This window comes from Schistocerca gregaria, chromosome 4 (genome assembly GCF_023897955.1).
Source record: "Schistocerca gregaria isolate iqSchGreg1 chromosome 4, iqSchGreg1.2, whole genome shotgun sequence".
In the NCBI taxonomy this organism is placed as follows: domain Eukaryota; kingdom Metazoa; phylum Arthropoda; class Insecta; order Orthoptera; family Acrididae; genus Schistocerca; species Schistocerca gregaria.
This window is the reverse complement of record NC_064923.1, coordinates 551356374-551376843: the sequence shown is the minus strand read 5'-3', so window position 1 is coordinate 551376843 and position 20470 is coordinate 551356374. Positions and strand designations below refer to the sequence as shown.

Below are 20470 nucleotides of genomic sequence, written 5' to 3'. Positions count from 1 at the left end.
TGGCAGGTTATGATAATGAGGCTAACAATTGTTTGATGAAGAAATAATAACGTGTAAACCTGTGGGAAGCTGCTAAAAAATGATCGGTTTTGTGGGAAAAACGGGAATGGAAATAAAACGAAAGTTATTGGAAAAAAACTGAGATGGTTGTGTAATGGGTGAAAGGAACTGAAGCTGTGAAATAGTATTCACGAGTTTACACGAAATGTTTGTAAACTTGGAACAATGGATTTTATAGCAGCGGTTATGTTGAAAGCGTTGAAAATTTTAGGTTATGGTTTGGAAGTAAATTACGTATTATTGAGTATAATTAGGCAGGATAAAATGTATGGTAGATTACGGAAAAATGGAAGATGAATACAAAGTGAAACTTCTTGTACAAACGAAAAGAGAAAGTAAGACGATAGAGAAGATTTCGAAATGCAACAGAGACAATAACAAACGTAATTGTTGGGTTCAAATAAATGATGATGTAAATAAAATAGAAAGAAACTTCCACATGGGAAAAATTTATTAAAAACAAAGATTCCAAGACTTACCAAGCGGGAAAGCGCCGGCAGACAGGCACATGAACAAAACACACTAACACACACACACACACACAGAATTACGAGCTTTCCCAACTGGCAGTTGCTTCGTCAGGAAAGAGGGAAGGATGTGGGTTTTAAGGGAGAGGGTAAGGAGTCATTCCAATCCCGGGAGCGGAAAGACTTCCCTTAGGGGAAAAAAAGGACAGGTGTACGCTCGCACGCGCACGCGCGTATCTGTGTATGTGCAGATGGATGTGTGTATGTGCAGATGGATGTGTGTGTGTGTGTGTGTGTGTGTGTGTGTGTGTGTGTGTGTGTGTGTGTGTGTGTACACCTGTCCTTTTTTTCCCCTAAGGGAAGTCTTTCCGCTCCCGGGATTGGAATGACTCCTTACCCTCTCCCTTAAAACCCACATCCTTTCATTTTTCCCTCTCCTTCCCTCTTTCCTGACGAAGCAACTGCCAGTTGCGAAAGCTCGTAATTCTGTGTGTGTGTGTGTGTGTGTGTGTGTGTGTGTGTGTGTGTGTGTGTGTGTGTGTGTGTGTGTGTGTGTGTGTGTGTGTGTGTTTTGTTCATGTGCCTGTCTGCCAGCGCTTTCCCGGAAAAATGCTTCCAATACCATTACTGGCCACTTAGGTAAAGCACTGCCTACCATGGTGCACCACCTTACAACACCTGGCCAAACAGTCTTAATAGCCACATAGATTGGTACCTGACCGTTTTACAGTTCCAAAAGCAGAACTTGAGGAAATGATACGGACATGTATAACAGGCAGATCCGACAGCCTCTGAGCATCACCATTATATCTAGTGAGAAAGAAGGATTGCATGTAGAGGCCGTGCAGACAATATTGTGCTTCATGTAAGTGGATCATCCCCAATTGCTACCCACTCCCTGGTATAAGGGATTTCACAAAATTGTTAGCCAAAGCTACAATTTTAGCACACCTGACAGACAGTAAAAAAGCTTATACCAGATTCCTACAGCAAAAGGATTCTCCCCACAACCGCAGTGGTAACACCTTTTGGTCTTTAGTATCTATGGATGATATTTGGGCTAAAAAATGCTGTCCAGTCATTGCATATTTTGTAAATGCAGTGCTATGAAGATTCAATTCCTATGATTTGAGTGAACCAGGTCCCGCGACTGCTAGAATTCTTTTTTGGAGAATATGACCTGTTTCACAAATTAAATTTGCATCTTCAGGTGCTTCATATCAAAAAATTAAAGGCTGTATTTGAACCGCATACAGCCACTGCCTATTCCAGGTATTTAAATCTGACTCGCGAATGTGCGAGCATCTCTGATAGAATGTACTGGGGGCTAAGACCAACACCAACCTCGGGCGAAAGCATTATTGTTGCCACCATAAAGTAGTGTGACAATTTGTTTTATCTCTTGACAATATTTCTGCATTTCCTCAAACAGTAGTATTACATGGCAAACATCTCTGTGCAGTGTTCAACAGGATGTGGAAATAGTGCGATAGTAAATTAAATAAAATGTCTTCTGTGAAGGAAACAAGTAACAATCCCCAGCCACACAGTTTCTGCAGCTAATAGTTGTCCATTAAAAGAGAAGATAGAGGGTCTTCAAAAAATCCCGCACTGAAAGGATTTACAGCAGCTAAGAAGATTCCTAGGAATTGTTAACATCAACCACAAACACCCGCCAGTAGCAGCAAAGAAACACACACCACTGACAGCGGAACTGGCAAGTACCACCACCATGGTCCAATGCTCCTTGCATGGATGGTAGAGATGCAACACACCTTTGGAAAGGTGAGCAGTTCTTTTTTCTCATCTGGTCTGTAATGTGCCATTAGCATCAGTGGTAGATGTTAGCCTTCCTGCTATCATTACAGCTCTCCATCAATATGTGGAGAAAATTGACAAGAGTACAAACCAATTGAGTACATAGAGCCACGAGCTGCTGGCCATCTATGAAGCAGTACGGGATGTACTCTCTTATGCCAGACCATTTTTAATCTATACAGACCACAAACCTATCACGTTCACTTTCTTGAAAGTCAAAGAGGGCTGGTTCTCCAACAATTTCACTAACTACAGTTCATTAGTCATTTTACGATGTACATAAAACATAAGAGGAAAACAGTTGCTGACTTTTCTTGTAATTGCTGATTTTTCCGCAGGCTTGGCATCACATCTTTCATGATAAATTAGTCAGCTCATTGCAGCACAAGCCACAGACAAACACCTGGAGGAGTAGTTACAAAGCAATTCAACTGTTCTCTAGTTCAAACAAACACCAAGACATGATGTGTCTCTAATCACCATTTGTGCCTGAAATGCTACGTAAAACTATTTGACCGTATTCATAACCTCTTCCATCCCAGCACAAAAGCCACCATTAAGCTAATGACAAATTTGTGTGGCCCAGCATTAAAAGAGATTGTCATTTGAGAACAAGTTGCACATCAGAAGTGCAATGTGATGCTAAGGGCAGATGCAGTGTACCCACAGTTACAACCAGCAAACCATCATACTCTGCTTCTTCCCAAATACTCCAACACAATGAACATATGGTGAAAATAATGGAACAGCAAACCACTACTAGAATCACGAACTGGTCAAACCATCATATTTGCAGACACCAAATACCCCTTTGCACAAGCAGGAAACTTGGGACTTAACATCAGCTACTTCAAACCAACCAAGCAGTTGGCAAAATCACAACCTCAGGGTTACCCTCACCTCTGTAAACAAGTCCACAGAAATAACTCGACACACCAGTAGTCTACACTATAGTAGGCTACAGAATGCATTACAAATACCCACACATTCCTGGAGTTGCACTCTACCGTGGCGGGTGGCAGGGGCTGTGCAGAAAGTGACATCTGTGAACAATGATTAAAAGTGTAAATACTGTTCTTTGGGCTAGCGTCTAAACTTTGCCAACGTTATGTTCTCTCTGTTTTCCTTTTTGATGGTTTGTTTGTTTTCTGTTGCCAAGGTGTATTTTTGTAATCATCTGACTAAAATCATTTTACTTGATTACATGCATATTACCCGGATTATTGCCCCTTGTGGTATGGAAGGCTTCCGTAAGATCACCAGTACAATTAACTCTATTCTCTCAGTCATATCAAGAGTCCATGCGGAGGAGAAAAACTGATCTATGTACACAATGAACACTGGATGACATTCAGCTTGATGTTTCAATTGTATTAGGTACTATGCTGTGCCCCATCAGCCAAAATCAGATGAAGTCCAAGGAAATCAACCTGCTGATTTTTAGTAAGATTCAGATATAATGTCACAGTCAAGGCCCATGTAAGAGTAGTAATCATATTTTAAACCCATTTTAACAATGTTCAAGTTCACCACAAAAATAGTAGAGATCCTAGGATCTATGAATGCTGTTAGTAGTTTCTGATGTGAGTTTAGAATTATGATGTACTCCCACTGCAAGAGTGCATACTTCAATCATTCACACATCATTAACCTGAGCTTTATTAGCTCTCTGGAGAGAGCATATTATATTACTTTAAGATACAACAGTACTAGTAATTGACATTATTGTTTTTACTTTCTTATTTCCCATACTGTCAACACAGTTATAGTGAGGAATACACTTGCAGATACCTCTACCCCAGAGAATAATATTGGTGTTAACAAAATTACTTTGTTCACAGTTCAACAGCTTATTTTACATAGTGAGGCATCCTTGACAATGCAACTATCATTGGGGTCAGAAATGTGGATTTACTACAGCTTACAATCTCCGATTTAAACAATTGTGAAATGAAGTAATGTGACCTCATTTCCACCTTATCTTGACAGGCAAGGTTACTTCCACTACAATCAAAACCTCTATGTTGTTTGTAATGACAGTCACATACAAATTGGGTTGTATGTAACAGGACTATGTACAAAGTTGGACTGTGTACAAAGTTGGACTGTGTACAAAGTTCCTTTCATTGCTGATAGAAACAGATTGTTTTATTACACCCAATAATCTACTGTAAATACTGGATGTTGCAATTTCCAAGTCTTTTTCTAAGACTAACACAAATCTTTTGTACCATGGAACTACATTCAGCATTTCTAGGTTTGCAGTTATATAGTACTTTTCAATGAGGAACAACAACAGATAGCAGATCTGAAGTTTGGAAGTAGCAGAGTTTTGGAATAATCTGATGATAAAAATAACATAGCAGAACTTCATGCATCAGAATATTAACACCATCTTGTTCATCTAAAGTTGCAACAAGTGTAGAAATGTGTTTCCTATATAGGAACCAACCAGCCATTGACTTTCGCCACTTTTACAGTTGGCATATTTACCTGATTATAAGACAAGATTTGTTTATTTTATTTCTTAGTATTATCAAAAGGTAGACAATTAAGCCTTAAGTTTGTTAACTATTTGGCAGATATTTTTTGTCAGTGAAACAGTTTGTAATTTTCATTAGTCACAATATGTTAAAAATAAATTTTGCTCATGGGGCTTTTTTAAAAAAAAAGTCATTTTATATTCAGGGTCGTCTTACATTTGCATAGATACAATAATTATAGTAAGCCTGACACTAATTACATTACAGTCTCTTCAAAACTTTAGTATTAATAAATGTTTTTATAAAATATATAAGCCAAAGAGTAATACATGCATAAAGTAGAAAAACTGATGTTAAATAATCTGTAAATGAGGAAAATGCTAAAAATGAGAGTTTTAAAATATTAAATGCTTGCCATACTAATAAATTCTTCAGTAAGGTTGTGAAGTTTCTATCTATTGCAGACAAAATATTGCCAAGCACACACCACACCCATCTAAAAATTCAGTCCCTACTCTGACATGATACCACAAACTAACCTTTACAATTAGCTGAATAAACCTTGAAGGTTAAGTAGAATTGTTCAGAACACTTCACAGCTGGAAGCCTAAAGAATACATAGCGTAAATAATAAATATAACAAATTGACTATAATAATGGTGACATCAATGTCAGTAGCTGTAGCAGCAGCACAAACGAATGATAAAAAAATACGCAAAACTGTATGGTTGCTTGCCTGCATTAAAAATAACTTACCAGAGAATCACTCCTTCGCAAATAAAATATGGTCCACGACACTATGTCATGAAAGAGAGCAACATTGCCCTCACAAAGAGCTCTTATAGCCAAATCAGCACAAAAAAAGAATAATGTCACTATTCTTTCAAGACCTGCAGTTCCCTGTAAATAAGAAATTCAATGTGTCACCTAAAATCTTTTACATGATGTTCACATTGAGAAAATTATAATTTCTGTCAACTAGAAGTAAAAAGTAGTAACAGGTACATGAAAATGTAATAATTTTTTGTTATCTATCTGTGCATTTTTAAGCAAAATAAAGCCAGGGTAACCACCACTTACACATCGCTTATTGCCAAAAACAATTTACAGATGTTGTGACAGTATCATTTGCAATTAAAGGACTATTAGACAATGATTATTAATATTGGTGTATTAACAACTTTGAAAATATGAATTTAACAGCAGGAATAGACAAAATGGTGGAAGTGGTAACAAAAGGGAAAGGGCAGTGTCAAAGACTTGCAGATGCTTCATTTTAATAGCAATAACAACAAGAAAGCTTAGTTTATCTAAATGGGAGTTTGCTAATGAATATTAATTGCATTCTGGATAGTAAAGCAGTGCCCAAAATGCTACCAAGGAAATATTTGTCTACAATGCAACTGCGTGTGACCGTACTCACATCCAGGAAAACTGTACTGCAGACATCAATACTGTTCAACACACAAAATATTATGGAAATTAAATGAGTGTAAGTAAATTTTTTTGTGGAGTTTAAATCAAAACTGATGATGACATTCTCACACACACATTACCTCCATATGAATTTTAACCACTAAGTGACTGACTGACACTGACTGAGGTGGAGTATGGGACTAAATGGCGAGGTCATCAGATGCCAGATTCAAAAATTACTTGCATAAGACAGTGGTATTTGATGAAAGTGGGCAAATCCAGTCTGAGGGATCATACCATAAAGAGAGGAAGGTAAAAAAATACACAGTAGAGGGCATAACAGGGTAGGCCAAATCTAAAAATTAGAAAAACAGAGGGTCAAATCAGTCTTTGCAAGGTGAGTGGTCATGGGTCCTAGACACAGGAAACCAAGAGACCCCAACCACAACCACACTGCTGCTCCAAGAGTAAAACAAAACCTCTTAACTGAAAATAAAATCCACTTTCACATAGGAAACTCAGAACCAGGTCAACCATCTGTGAATCGTCTGTCAATATTAAAGGCAAGGAATCTGGAAGGCTATACTTAATATGAAGGACAAAAAGACTGGGATGTTCTACCAAAGTATGTGATACTGCCAGTCTGTCTCCACAGCCACACTGTGGGGGTGGCTTGTTACACAACAGAAAACAGTGGATGAGCCTAGTATGACCATTATGCAGTGGCATAAGACAATGGACTACTTCTCAGAAGAGTGGAAGGAACAGTTTATTACCGAGAGCAGTAGTGCACCAGAGATCATGCCACTTTTGGGTAAAGAGGTTTGATGTGTATCCATATATTTGCACCTGGAATCATGAAAGGAAACATCAGGTAAGAGTGTGCCTCTAGCCAAACTGTCCGTCAGTCCATACCCTGGGATGCCCACATGACTCAAGAAGCAAAGAAAGACAACTGAGCAGTCAGGGTAGAGAAGTTCATGGATAGCAGAGATCAAAGGGTGATGACAGTAGCATCAATCTATAACCTACAGGCTGCTCACCGAGTCTGTACACATTAAAACACTGTGGAGGGAGGCCTGAGTAACAAAATGGGGGATCCTGTTAATGGGTAGCAGCTCTACTGTGAACACACATGATCGAAGCAGGAAATTGCGTACCATGCCAGTAGGAGGCACAAAATAATATCCCATTTTACCCATATTTTAGAACCATCTACGTAAAAAATAGTAGCACCCCAGACCTCTTCAAGGATGGAGCATACCAGATGCTGGAATACTGTAGGAGCCACAGAGACCTTAGGATCCTTTGATAGGTCGGTCCTAATCCATGGAGCATACACCATCTGAGGAGAAGAGGGTTGTGGTAGGTGGGTGGGGGGGTGGGGGGGGGGGGGGGAGACATTCCAACTGGCAATCCCACTCTAGGACGGTATCAGCAGAGACACTCATTTGTAATAAGGACAGGGTACAGGGAATCATCACACGACGATTACATAAGAAACCAGGAGTGGGCTCCACCGTGTTTGTAGAAGGGGGGGATCCCCAATTCCAAGAGGAGACAATCGACATGACTAGTGCGAAAGGCATTGATAACCAGATGCACCCCATGATGAACAAGGCCAAGTAATTTCAGAGTAGACGGACCCACTCATCTGTAAGCCTGACAACCATAATCTAATCTGGACAAAACCAGAATGCAGTAGATGGAGAAGAGTAGCACAGCCTGCACCCAAACATGCGTGGGCCAGGAGACGGAGATACGCTTCCACATGCATGTAGACTTAAGGTGGCAAATATGAGGGCAGCTACGTCAGCTTTTCATCAAGAAGACTGCCATGAAAGTGAACAGTGCTACAACATCTAGGTGCTGGTTGCCTAAATAAAGTTCTGGATCAGCGTGTATTGTGGGTTGACTACGAAACTGCATAACCTGTGTTTTGGAGGGTGAAAAAACAAAGCCATGTGCAAGGGCCCACACGGAGGCCCCTTGGAGCTGGCATTCAACATATGCCACCAAGTGGGAGCCGCAGCAGATGCAAAAAACTGTCGATATGTAATGCCAGGATACCCAGAGGCCCATTGATGGTGACGAGGAACAGTATTACACTTAAACACAGAACCATGTGGGATACCGTTTTCCTGGACTCTATAGAGGTGCTGAAAGAAGTGCCAACTCTTCTGGTTTAGAGCTGGTGGGTTAAAATTTCATGGATAAAAACCTGAAGAGGGCAGTGAAAGACAGTCACAGGGGTAACTAAAATGTTACAGTACCAAGCCGTGTCGTATGCCTTACGTAGATCATAGAAGACAGAGTCGAGTACCCAACAATTTGAAGCTAACCATCCTCTCAAGCAGTTTATAAAGTAAGTTGGTCAGGCTAATCGGTTTGTAGCTGTCAAGAGACATTGGGTTCTTCTCGGGCTTAAGAATTGGGATAACTATGCTGTCTCACCATTGCAAGTGGAAGACACCCATGAGCCAAATGTGGTTGAAGACCCCGAGTATATGTTTTGTTTTGTTTTGTTTTGTTTTGTTTATGCTTTAAGGCAAAAAAAAAAAAACAACTGGGGTCATACATGCCCAAGTCAAAACTACAGAACCCAAAGACAGATGAGTTTAAAGACGACTATACATCAGTCTCAATTGATGTAATAGAAAACAGCTAAAAACAGACTTGTGGAAAAAGGGCTAAGAAAGACACCATACAGAAACCGAGGTCCAAAAATAAAAGTGAAATAGCCGTCACCATATTGCTTTGGCAGATAATAAGTAAAATGTGGTCCACAGCCTGCCTTTATTTGCTAAAACAGCCGATAACTCTGATGGCAAACCCAAACAGGAACGTAAGAGGTTAAAAAATGGATGTTCCATCAGGAAGTGGCGGACAGTTAAAACTTGGTTGCAATATGTACAAAGTGGTGGGGTAGCTCCACTTGGCAAATAACAACGGCTAAAAAGGCAGTGCCCAATACATAGAGTTAAAACAACCTCCACCTGGCAGGAGGGCTGAGAGGTCATCCAAGCTACTGGGAGAGGCTTAATAAGCTGGAGCTTATTCCAGTGAAGAGAGGACCATTGGTGATGCCAAAGGGACACCACCTTCTGATAGATGGGACACAGATCGGAGAGAAGCAGCAGCAGCAGCAGCCTCGTTTCCTGGCAGACCAACACGACCAGGAACCCACAGAAACATCACACTGGCTCAACCAAGAGTGAGCAATTGACAGTTTTCGTAGACGTACTCCACTAAGCGATGGGCAGTGTACAGCACACAGACTTTGAAGGGCACTGAGGGAGTCTGAGAAGAGGAAAATTGAAAAGGCTATGTCGCTGGATGTACTCAGTGGCCTGATACAAGAGAAAAGCTCAGCTGTAAATACTAAGGAGTGTGCCGGGAGCCGGTATCTAAAGACACGGGCACCAATGACAAAGGCACACCTTACCTCACAGTCAGTTCAAGAGTCATCGGTGTATATAAAAGGTATTATCGTGAAGTACCATGCGAAGATCGTGAAACTGCAGGCGATAGACCAAAGTTGGGAGTAGTGTCCTTAGGAAATGAATGAAGGCCAAGGTTAACATGGGCCACTTCATGAAGCCAAGGTCATGAAGGGTTCACACCTGCAGGGGCAGTTGCAGGTAATGTGAAGTTAAATCACCGTAGTAAGTGCTGAAAGCGGATTCCAAGAGGTAACAGAACAAGGCCAAGCCCCATACTGATCAAAGGAGTCATCAAGGGATGAGGCATAGGATTGGTGGCCACACATGGCAAACGGCATGTCACAGCACTAGGACAAGGGTAGTTCAGCAACTTCAGCATGAAGACACTCAACCAGGCTGGTGTAAAAAGCACTCATGGGCAAACGAATGGCATGATGGTAGATAGTGTCTAGACAGTGTAAGAGGGAAGGGCATGCAGATGCATAAACATAGCATCCATTGCCGAGTTTTGAACAGACAAGGGACTGGTACAAACTGAGGCGGGTGGTTCAATCGGCAGCCCAGGACGTGCAATAGAGGACACATAGGACATTGAGGAACCACATACAGTGGGCTGCCAAGCAAAATACATGGGAGGACCAAGGGAGTTTCCTATTGAGCATGAGCCAAGGAATTTTGTAGTTTCAACAAACGGAAGAGCAACAGGCCCAAGATGTAAAAATTGTGGGAGAAACCACTTGTGTCGTCAGAAATTCATACAGATGGTTTTGTCAGTGGAAAAGCGAGAGGCATTGCTGATGCTCCAGGGGTAACGACGATTCAGACACCACTGAAGAAGCAACTCATGGAGACAGGTCTGTGGAAAACTGCAGTAGATGGCAAACTTGTCAACAAAAAGGGAGCTGGAGATGCCCAGTGGGAGACAATCCATTATAGGGTTAATGGCAATAGCGAAGAGAAGTCAGGATGGAACCCTGAGACACCGATTTCCTGGATAAAGGGGTCCAACAAGGCAGAACCCACATGCACCCTGAAAACTATCTTTTAAAACTGCCCGACAGGAACAGGGCAGGCGACCACAGAAGCCCCACAAGTAAATAGTATGGAGGATACCAGTTCTTCAGCACCATGTCTTAGGCCTTCCTCAAATTGAAAAACACTGCTACAGTCTGATTTCCACAGAAAACCGTTCATAACATGGGTGGACAAAGTAACGAGATGGTCAACTGAAGAACGCCGTACACTCAATCCACACGGGACAAATTCACAACCTCAGATCTGAATGGACGTAGCCTGTCTGCACGGCCACACCCTTCACGAAGCGAGGGGTAACAAGAACAGAACTATAGGTACCAGACAGAAGAACACAGGGTTTGCGACTAGCCAGTAACTTGCAAGTGACTGGGTAAGGCACCTTTTCCTTTACCCGGATGTCATTAACAGCCCGCTCATCAAGATACATGGGACAATCCCGAGAGGAGGTGGCATAGCCACCATTGCAGTTGATACAGCAGTGAGAAGGAGGTGGACACACTCGTGTGCATCCCTACCACAGATGACATTTGGCTGGGTGTCGACAAGACGTCAGTGTGGTTGAAATGATGGCACTGTTAGTAGTGCATCAGGTTTGGACTGTACAGTCGGACAATGATTATTTCATAGCCTGCTTTGAGCTTGGACAGAAGCACCACTATCAAAGGTGAGGAAAAGAGTGGGCGAGTACTACGTAGGTATCAACCTTTTTCATTACACGATGGACGTCAACGACGCCCTGATCATAGAGGTAAGATCGAATTTTGGCCTCGGTTAGACCGTCGAGCAGCCTGGTGTAAATTACAACACAGAAAGAATTCCAAGTTCTATGGGCCTCGACATAAGCAGGGTAGCCATGGAGAAGCGATGCAGCGAGCAATTGTGCTTAAGAATAAGAAGTTGTCTCCAAAAGCAAAGTGCCATTCATTCCATAAACGAAAGCACAATTTTAATTGCTTCAACACCTTTCCGAATAATAAACAGATTTACTGTGGGGAAGGACTGACGATCTTCAGTATGTGAGACCATGAACCATGGTGCAGTGGGGTCTGTGAATCAACAGCCTCATTAGATTACGTTTAGTAGCTGTTTAGTGGGAAGATGATTGACCCACCGCGAGGAAATCACCACGATTGCCAGCATCTACAATGGTGTTCTCCTTCCATCTGGGGGGGGGGGGGGGGGGGGGGGAGCCTTTCACAATAGGGCATACCCACCTTAGATGATTGTTCACACCTCTGGTCTCACCCCCCACCCCCCCCCCCCCACCCCCAAATACCTGACAGAGGGACCAATCGGCAATTTGGGAAGGTTACAGCACAGGCAGTCAACCTCCTTGGGCCTAACCTGTGCCAGGGGGTACGTGCGAACCCTACCTGTCAACCCAGGGCTGGGAATTACGTGTTAGCCAGTCACCCATTACACGTCACATACATGGGCCGGCCTTCCGGAGTCTGGGGCTCCATGGTAGGAAGAAAAAAAAAAGAAGAAAAAAAAATGAGGATACTTAAATGCCGAAGCAGAGGAACAAGAGAAGAGAAACAAAGAAAGGAAAGGAGAGCGAAAAACCAAAGGCGAGATTGTTCACACATCAGTGACAGAATGCAGAACATTCCTAATAATACTCCTGACATGTTCAAGGGAGAGAAAAAAGAATAGCAAGAGGATAGACATTCAGCGTGCAATGGAAAAATGCTGCCAAGTCTGGGGCCCATGATAGCCAAGCACAAACCCACCAAAGACTGGCGAGCCCCATGGGGGGCTGAGTAGATCTTGTCTCTGGGTAATGTCCAAGAGTGGATCATCTGGCTGCAGATGGAAATCGGGTCTGAGGTCAAGACACGTGAGAGGTAAGAGCCTCCAAGAATTACCATTCACTGATGTGTACATTATAGGCTTCATCTTGGCAGGGTTTGAAACAGAGGGTGGTATCTTCAACTCATTGTTGGTTGGTTTAGAAAGGAGGGAGGGGGGGGGGGGGGGGAGATTACACACACACACACACACACACACACACACACACACACACACACACACACACACACACACACACAGCAAAACATGAGAAAGGGTGAACCAGAAGAATGATGGAAGGACAACCAACACTACTATGCACAAAACAGGGAAAGAAAACCACACAGAGAAGCAAGAAACAAGTAGAAGTTGTAAAAACAAGAGCGCAGATGACCATGGCTGGCCGACCACGAGAATAAAAGGAAAAGCCAGCAACTCTGCAATGTAACACATCAAAAACTTCCAAAAAGCATTAAGAGTGGAGAACACAAAGGAACAAAGGACATGCGCTAAAACTTACACAGAATGATAAAACCCACCATCACATAAAACTTAAAACAAAATTAGCTGATGTGTTGTTAGCTAAAATAAATGGCAACAAGTCCAGTAACTTAAGAGTGTCTCAGGGCAGCCAAAGAAAGACAGGTCACCAAGATACGGGCCACTGTCAGCCAGGCACCGCACCGACACTGAAGCAGGTCATTCAAGCACAGGAGGCAGCCTAAGTCACAAAAAGCAGAGAACCCACAGATTCCAAGGAGAGGCCTGCATGGTGGTCTTCCACACATTCATTGTCTCCTTAATGGCATGCAGTCTGTTGTGTGTACCAAGATTATGCCATTCCGTCCCCCAGAACCAAAAAACCTTTCAGCGTAGTACTGAACACAGGTCAGTTGCAGACAAGCCAATCTCCATAAGCGGTTTCCGCATAGCCTGTTTGACCAGCCTGTCACTAAGTTCGTTGCCTGGGGTTTGAACATGACCTAGGGTCCACACAACCACCACTGAACGACTGGACCGTTTCAGAATACAGGCTGACTCCTGGATGGTTGTTACCAAAGGATGACAAGGGTAGCACTGGTTGATAGCTTGTATAATGCTCAAGGAGTCAGTACACAGAAGAAACGATGCCCCAGGTCATCAACAGATGTGCTGAAGAGCACGAGTGTAACCCCCAGCTCAGCAGTGAAAAAACTGCAGCCAATGGGCAAGGAACGCTGTTCAATATGTCCTCCATGAACATACACGAAGCCAGAGTGATCAGCCATTGAGCCGTCTGTGTAAACCACTTCGTGGCCTCGGTACATGTCAAGAATCGAGAGGAAGTGGCAGCGGAGAGCTGCTGAGCTAACTGAGACCTTAGATCCACGTGACAGGTCCAGGCGAAGCCGTGGCCTAGGTGTACACTATTGAGGTGTACGTGAATGGACCTCAAGTATAGGTAATAAAGGCAAGGACTCTGGTTAGGAAAGAAGGGATCTGACACAAACTGCAATTGGAAGCCCACACCTGGGCCACCGATGCAGAAGATGAACTGCCGTGGGAGGGAACAGGAGTGATTTGGATATGCAGAACTACAAACATGTGCAACGTAACTCGGCAGCAGTTTTGCACTCCTAACCTGCAATAGAGGGACTCCAGCCTCCAGAAGGACACTGGTCACCGGACTCGTCCTAGAAGCTCCTGTCACTAGGTGAACACCACAGTGTTGCACTGGGTCGAATAAACACAATGCTGAGGGCACCTTTGAACCATAAACCAGACTTCCACAGTAAAGACAGGATTGAACAAGGGCTCTAGAGCTGCAGCAGCATAGAGATCTGCAGCCCAGTTAGTGTTGCTCAGTTGCTCAGGCAGTGGAGGGCATTGAAGTGCTGCCAGCACTTCCGCTTCTGACGAAGGTGAGGTAGCCAAGTCAACCAGGCACTGAAATCCAGTCCTAAGAATCAATATGTCTCCACTACAGTTAGTGGATAGTCATTAAGGCTAAGTACTGGTTCCAGATTTACAGTACAATGCCGACAGAAGTGACTAACACATGACTTTGCAGCCGAGAACTGGAATCCGTGGGCTACAGCCAATGACTGTGCTACATGGACGGCTTCCTGTAGGCGGCACTCAGCAACACCAGTACTGGTGGAGCAGTACGAGACGTGGAAGTCATTTGCATACAGGGATGGCAAGGTTAACGGCCCTACAGCTGCTGCTAGACCATTAATGGTCACTAGAAATAGACATACACTCAATACAGAGCCCTGTGGGACCCCACCTTCCTGTATATGGGGGAACTATGGGAGGCACCAACTTAACATTAGAAGTACAAGAGACAAAATTTTTGATAAGCAGGAGTGGGCCTCAGACTCCACTCTTATAAGGTGACAAGGATATTATGTCACCAGGTGGTGTCACACGCTTTTCGTAAATAAAAAAGACAGTAACCATGTGGTGGCATCTGGAAAATGCTGTTCAGATGGCAGACTCGAGGGACAAAATTAATTCCCCGCCACACAGTTTCTGCAGCTAATACTTGTCCATTCAAAGAGAAGATAGATGTTCTTAAAAACAAAATTAGCAATGGTACGGCGACCCTGGCATGACATGAAGCCAGTAGGCCACTTTACTCCAGGACCCAGCCCAACTGCCAACACACCGTACGTTCCAGCAGCTTATGAAGAATGTTGGTGAGGCTGATGGGCCAATAACTATCCAAATCAAGCAGGTTTTGACTAGGTTTGAGCACCGAAATGATGGTACTCTCCTGCCATTGCGATGGAAAGAAAACATCGCACTAGATCCGGTTGAAGATGACAAGATGTTGCTTGTAGTCACATGAGATATGTTTAATCATCTGATTGTGGATCCTATCTGGCCCAGTAGCTGTATCGGGGCAATATGCAAGGGCACAGAGGAGCTCACACTCTGTTAATGGGGCTTTATAGGATTCAGTGTGGAGTCTAGTGAATGAGAGGACATTCCAAGGCCAAGATGAAGGCACTGGTGGCAACCTGATTATCCCTCTGACTCTGAAGGACGCGCCAGATGAAATGAAGTGAACACCTTGATACTCTAAATGGTAACAGAAACATCCCCAACTTGCCCCAAGTGAGTAATGTCTGTGATTGGACAGAGGATGCTGTCTTTATGAAGACTGACCCACAGCACATTTTGGACAAGCCCTCCAGCTCCCCAAACTAGTCCTCCAAACACTCCACAAAACTCAGGCTTCGTGGACATTAAAGATTCTCAGTCAACTCTCATACATATGAGGTACCAGGGCAAATAAGCTTCACTGCCATCCTTAGCCTGACATTCCTCCCATGGTGTGGCCACGGAGGGGGACGATTTGGGGTCATATTTCTTGGCACTGAAGTTAGACTTTGCCCATTTAGAGACTGCTGGCAGTGAACCATCAGCATGAGATGATGTACTACGCTTCATGGTCTGTCATCCATCCTGATGCCACCCACTCCGACCAGGAGCCCTTCCCATGGGCACCACCCAGCCTCAGCAAGGGCCACCTGGCAGGACGGCCATTGCCCAGGGCAATGGGCATCTACTCCATAGCATATACGGGGAGTTAACAGTGGAGACATCACATAAAGGCCAAAACATGATTCCTTTTAGTTGCCTCTTATTACGGGCAGGAATACCTCGGGCCTACTCTAACTCCGGACCCACAGGGGGGCAACTCATTGTTTCTGCCAGAGAAATGATGTAAAATATGAAGAGGACACTGACTGTCGCAAAGCATGTTGCGGAGGCTTTGTTGCAAAGACCAATGGATTAGTATGCAGAGCACCCTGTAGGCTAATATCCTGAACAGTTGATTGTTGCTGGTGGCCCGGAAGGCTAAAGAGCTTGGACAAAACCTGCAATGAGATGGCATACATCCCCAGGGAGTAAACATAGTGCCCCAGCATTCATTTTTACTCTGCTTAGTAAGGTTGCAACCTTTAGCATGGAGACAAGCGGTAAGGTTAGTTTGTGAAGGCTGACTTTTACATCATTGCAGCACTGATCACTGGTCCTGAATAGCAACTGCTATGTCCTTGGTCCACCACAGCACTAGTCAATGGTGAGGGGGACCTGTGAATAGGAGCATAGCAGTGCCAGCAGCATTAAGAATAGTGTGACATCTCGCAAGACCACATCAACGCAATCCAAGAGAGATGTTGAGGTACACAGCAGACCTGTATAATAGCCAACTGGTTCTGCAGAATATCCAATGTGAGAGACCTGTCTGCCTGGCAGTGGCAGGCGAAAGATACAATCACCGGAAAGTGGTCACTGTCATGAAGATCACCATGGGGTGACCAGTGTAGTGAAGCCATCAGAGCAGGGGAGAAGATCATGAGATTGATGGCAGAAGATGTGCCATGAGCGGCATTGAAGTGTGTAGGAGAACCGTCATTGAACGGACACAAATCAACATCTGTAGTAAGTTAGAAGCCCCCCTAGTTGTCAAAGTGGCACTCCCCTCCCCAACAGAGGGTGGTGTGCATTGAAGTCCCCAAAGGGAAGGTACAGGGCAAGAGTTTCCATTTTAGGTTGGCATTTCAAAATAAGGATGTGGCCTACCTGGACGGAGGTAGACATAGCAAATGGTGATGGGTGGGGTCGTTCACACACTTACTGCTGTTGCTTACTGGTTGGTATAAAGAGGGATCCTGTCACTAACGACATCAGTGTCAATCAAAGCGCAGACCCCTCCAGATGCTATCTGTGGGCGGGCACAGTTCTGACAGACACCCCATAACCACAAAACATTAGAGGCGTCATCACAAGTGAGTTTCTTGATGAGGAAGTCGAAATGCAGAACAAGAGAAAACAAGTTGTTTTATTTCCACTGAAATTCCACTTGATTATCGTGTGATGAGAGTCCAGGTTGGACATGAAGCAGCCAAGAGGTGGTCACATCATAAGGTCAGTAGTCATCGTCGTCAATAAGGATGGGGTGACATATCCGCCCCCTCCCCTCCCCAGGATGCTGGTGAAGTCTTGTCTTTTGACTTGTGCTGCTTCTGCTTCTCTTCAGAGGGAAGGAGGAGGTGTTATCAGTAAGGGAACAGGTGGCAGCAATGTCCAGATTGGGTAGAGAATGATTGGCTTTGCGGCCCTCTGAGTATGTGTCCCTTGACAAGCCAAGGTTGTAGGCTTCCTTCTCAGGAGGAGGAGGAGGAGGAGGAGGAGGAGGAGGAAGAGGAGGAGGAGGAGGAGTTTCTGGATGGGAAAGGACAGAAGCTGCTGGAGGGGGGAGGCAAGTGGGGGGGGGGGAGGGGGGAGGGGGGGTACAGGGGTAGTGGATTGGACTGGGGTAGGGAAGAGGTAGGAGCTGAGAAGTATGTAGCAGAGGCAAAAGCAAATGATATTGACAGCGGGTGGAGTCCGTCATCTTTTTGACAAGCCTCAGTATAAGATAGATGACTCAGGGACTTACAAGAAAGAAGGAAAGATCCAAGAGTGTAAGTTAGGCTACCTGGTGAGCATGGAAGATGGCGGTCACAACAATTTACTAACACAGTCGGCAATATACATGAGCTTCTCTCAGGGAGTAGGTGTCCACTGGCACCCCACAGATGGTCCATCATACAATAGAAAAACATATGCACAAAATGCAGGCACCAAAAGCACCTCATGGGTGCCAGGACTTACAGCTCCACATAACAAGGCACAACAAAGAGACTATCACAAATAAAGGTTTCAGCCTGTAAGGCTTTCATCAAAAATAGACAACACATGCACGCACATGACTGCAGTCTCAGGCAATTGTAGCCACACTGCAAGCAACAACACCAATGCATGATGGGAGGGAGGGAGGGAGGGAGGGAGGGAGGGAGGGAGGGATACCAGGGTAGGGGTGGCAGACAGTGCTGTGCTGCTGGGGAGTGCACATGGACAAGGTGACAAGGTGGAGAGAGGATAGGGAGCTATGTGGAGTCGGGGGGGGGGGGGGGGGGGGGGGGTAGATGGAATGCAAGGGAAAGGTGGAGAGGGAGGCGAGATGGGGAAGATAAGTAAGAAGACTGGTTGCAATGGTGAAAGGAGGGCTGCATAGGGCTGGAATGGGAACAGGGAGGCTGGATGGTCGAGGACAATGACTCACGAAGGCTGAGGCCAGGAGGGCTACGGGAACATGGGATATATCGCAGGGAAAGTACCCACCTGCACAATTCAGGAAAGCTGGTGTTGGTGGTAAGGATTCATATAGCACAGACTGAACAGTCATTGACATGAAGGATGTCATGTTTGGCAGTGTGCTCAGCAACCAGGTGGTCCACTTGTTTCTCAACCACAGTTTGTTGGTGGCCATTCATAAGGACTGACAGCTTCTTGTTGCCATGCTCACATAGAATGCAGCACAGTGGTTGCAGCTTAGTTTGTAGATCATGTGACTGGTTTCAAGGTAGCCCTGCCTTTCATGGGATAGGTGATGTTTGTGTCCGGACTGGAGTAGGTGTTGGTGGTAGGATGTATGTGACATGTCTTCCATCTACAACTATTACAGGGGTATGAGCCATGAGGTAAGGGGTTGGGAGCAGGGTTGTGTCGGGATGGACGAGTATATTATGTAGGTTCGGTGCATGTGTCGTGCTGAGTTACAAGGGGAATGCTGCTCTGTCACTGGACGGTGCTACTCTTGGGGGTGGTTGATGACTGTGAAGGTAAGGTTGGGAGGATAATTACTGTCCAAAGTCTTCCGTGAGACCTTCGGTATATTTCAAGGGGGACCACTCGTCACTGTACGGAAGGAACTTATTGGTACGGAATGGGTGGCAGCTGTCACAGTGGACATATTGCTGGTGGTTACTATATGTTGGATATGGACAGAGTTGGTGATGTAGCCATCTTTGAGGTGGAGGTCAACATATAGAAAGGCAGCGCGTTGAGTTGAATAGGACCAGGTGAACCAAATGGGGGAGAAGTGGTTGAGGTTCTGGAGGGATGTGGAAGGGTATCCTCACCAATGATCCATATCGTGAATAAGTCAGTGAATCTGAACCAGGTGAGGTGTTTAGCATTCTGGGTGCATAAGAAGGCCTCTTATGCATAGGATGGTGCCATGCATGTGCCAGATTTGTTTGTGGGTAGGTAATGTCTTCAAAGGAGAAGTACGCAGTGTGTATGCGTACAAGGAAAAAAATTCTGATTTCTCAAGTGAAAACACATTTTTTCAGTGTTAAGTGACTGTATACTTTCCCTTGGGACTGGGAAACTTAGCAATCCTTTGAATGGTTAAGGTTTTATACAGCAATGTAAAAACAACAGTTTAGAAAAGAAAAAATGGCAAAAAATAAAGTTTTGAAAGATGGTTATGTGCAGAAATATGAACACTGCATATTTTAGTATTATGAAAGTATAAACTCAAGTCCACCAAAAACAGCATGTTACTTTCCGAAGCATTGAAACCAAGATTACTATGTGCTTTTGTAAGTCCGTAACAGCTGATGTCATGTCATCTCGCCAGGCGATGGCAGCAGATATTCAGAGCATGCAACACATGACTTAGTGAGACAGTAGCAAAACCACAGTTCAGTAGTGGAAATTCACAAATAGGAAAAGTTAATTATTTAAATTAATAAACAGTGAAGCTACAAGCAAAGTTATTCTTTTTTTGCATCTGTTACACTTAAAAATAGATCACACAAAAGTGGCAGTAAAATTTAAATTAGGACATAAATGCATGGTCTTCTGGGCTAAAAATTCTCTTAAGTGGCTGGTTCTGTAAGTACTAAATCGTAAATGAAAATCAAATGCTCTGTGATTTAAGAAATACATCACTCATGCTCACACACAGTGTAATTCATCTTGCATGAAAGGGAGTACTTCTGAAGCAATGCTTTTCAAACCACCATTTACAAAATTTTCCCACATGTCAGAAAATTTTGTTTCAATCATTGCCAGTGCGTGCCAGAAAACAAGCGTTACTGCGTGTGCACAGCTACAATGACATAGGAAA

The 20470-nt window shown here is 44.1% G+C and overlaps 1 protein-coding gene across 2 annotated transcripts in view; it reads right to left on the bottom strand.

Moving 5' to 3' along the window:
* LOC126267455 (uncharacterized) overlaps positions 1 to 20470 on the bottom strand; it is a 53294-nt gene that overhangs the window by 8513 nt on the left and 24311 nt on the right. For both annotated transcript variants that reach the window (XM_049972724.1, XM_049972723.1), the window contains exon 4: positions 5585 to 5728. In XM_049972724.1, the coding sequence (XP_049828681.1) occupies positions 5585 to 5728 (144 nt within the window). The remainder of the gene's footprint in view (positions 1 to 5584; positions 5729 to 20470) is intronic.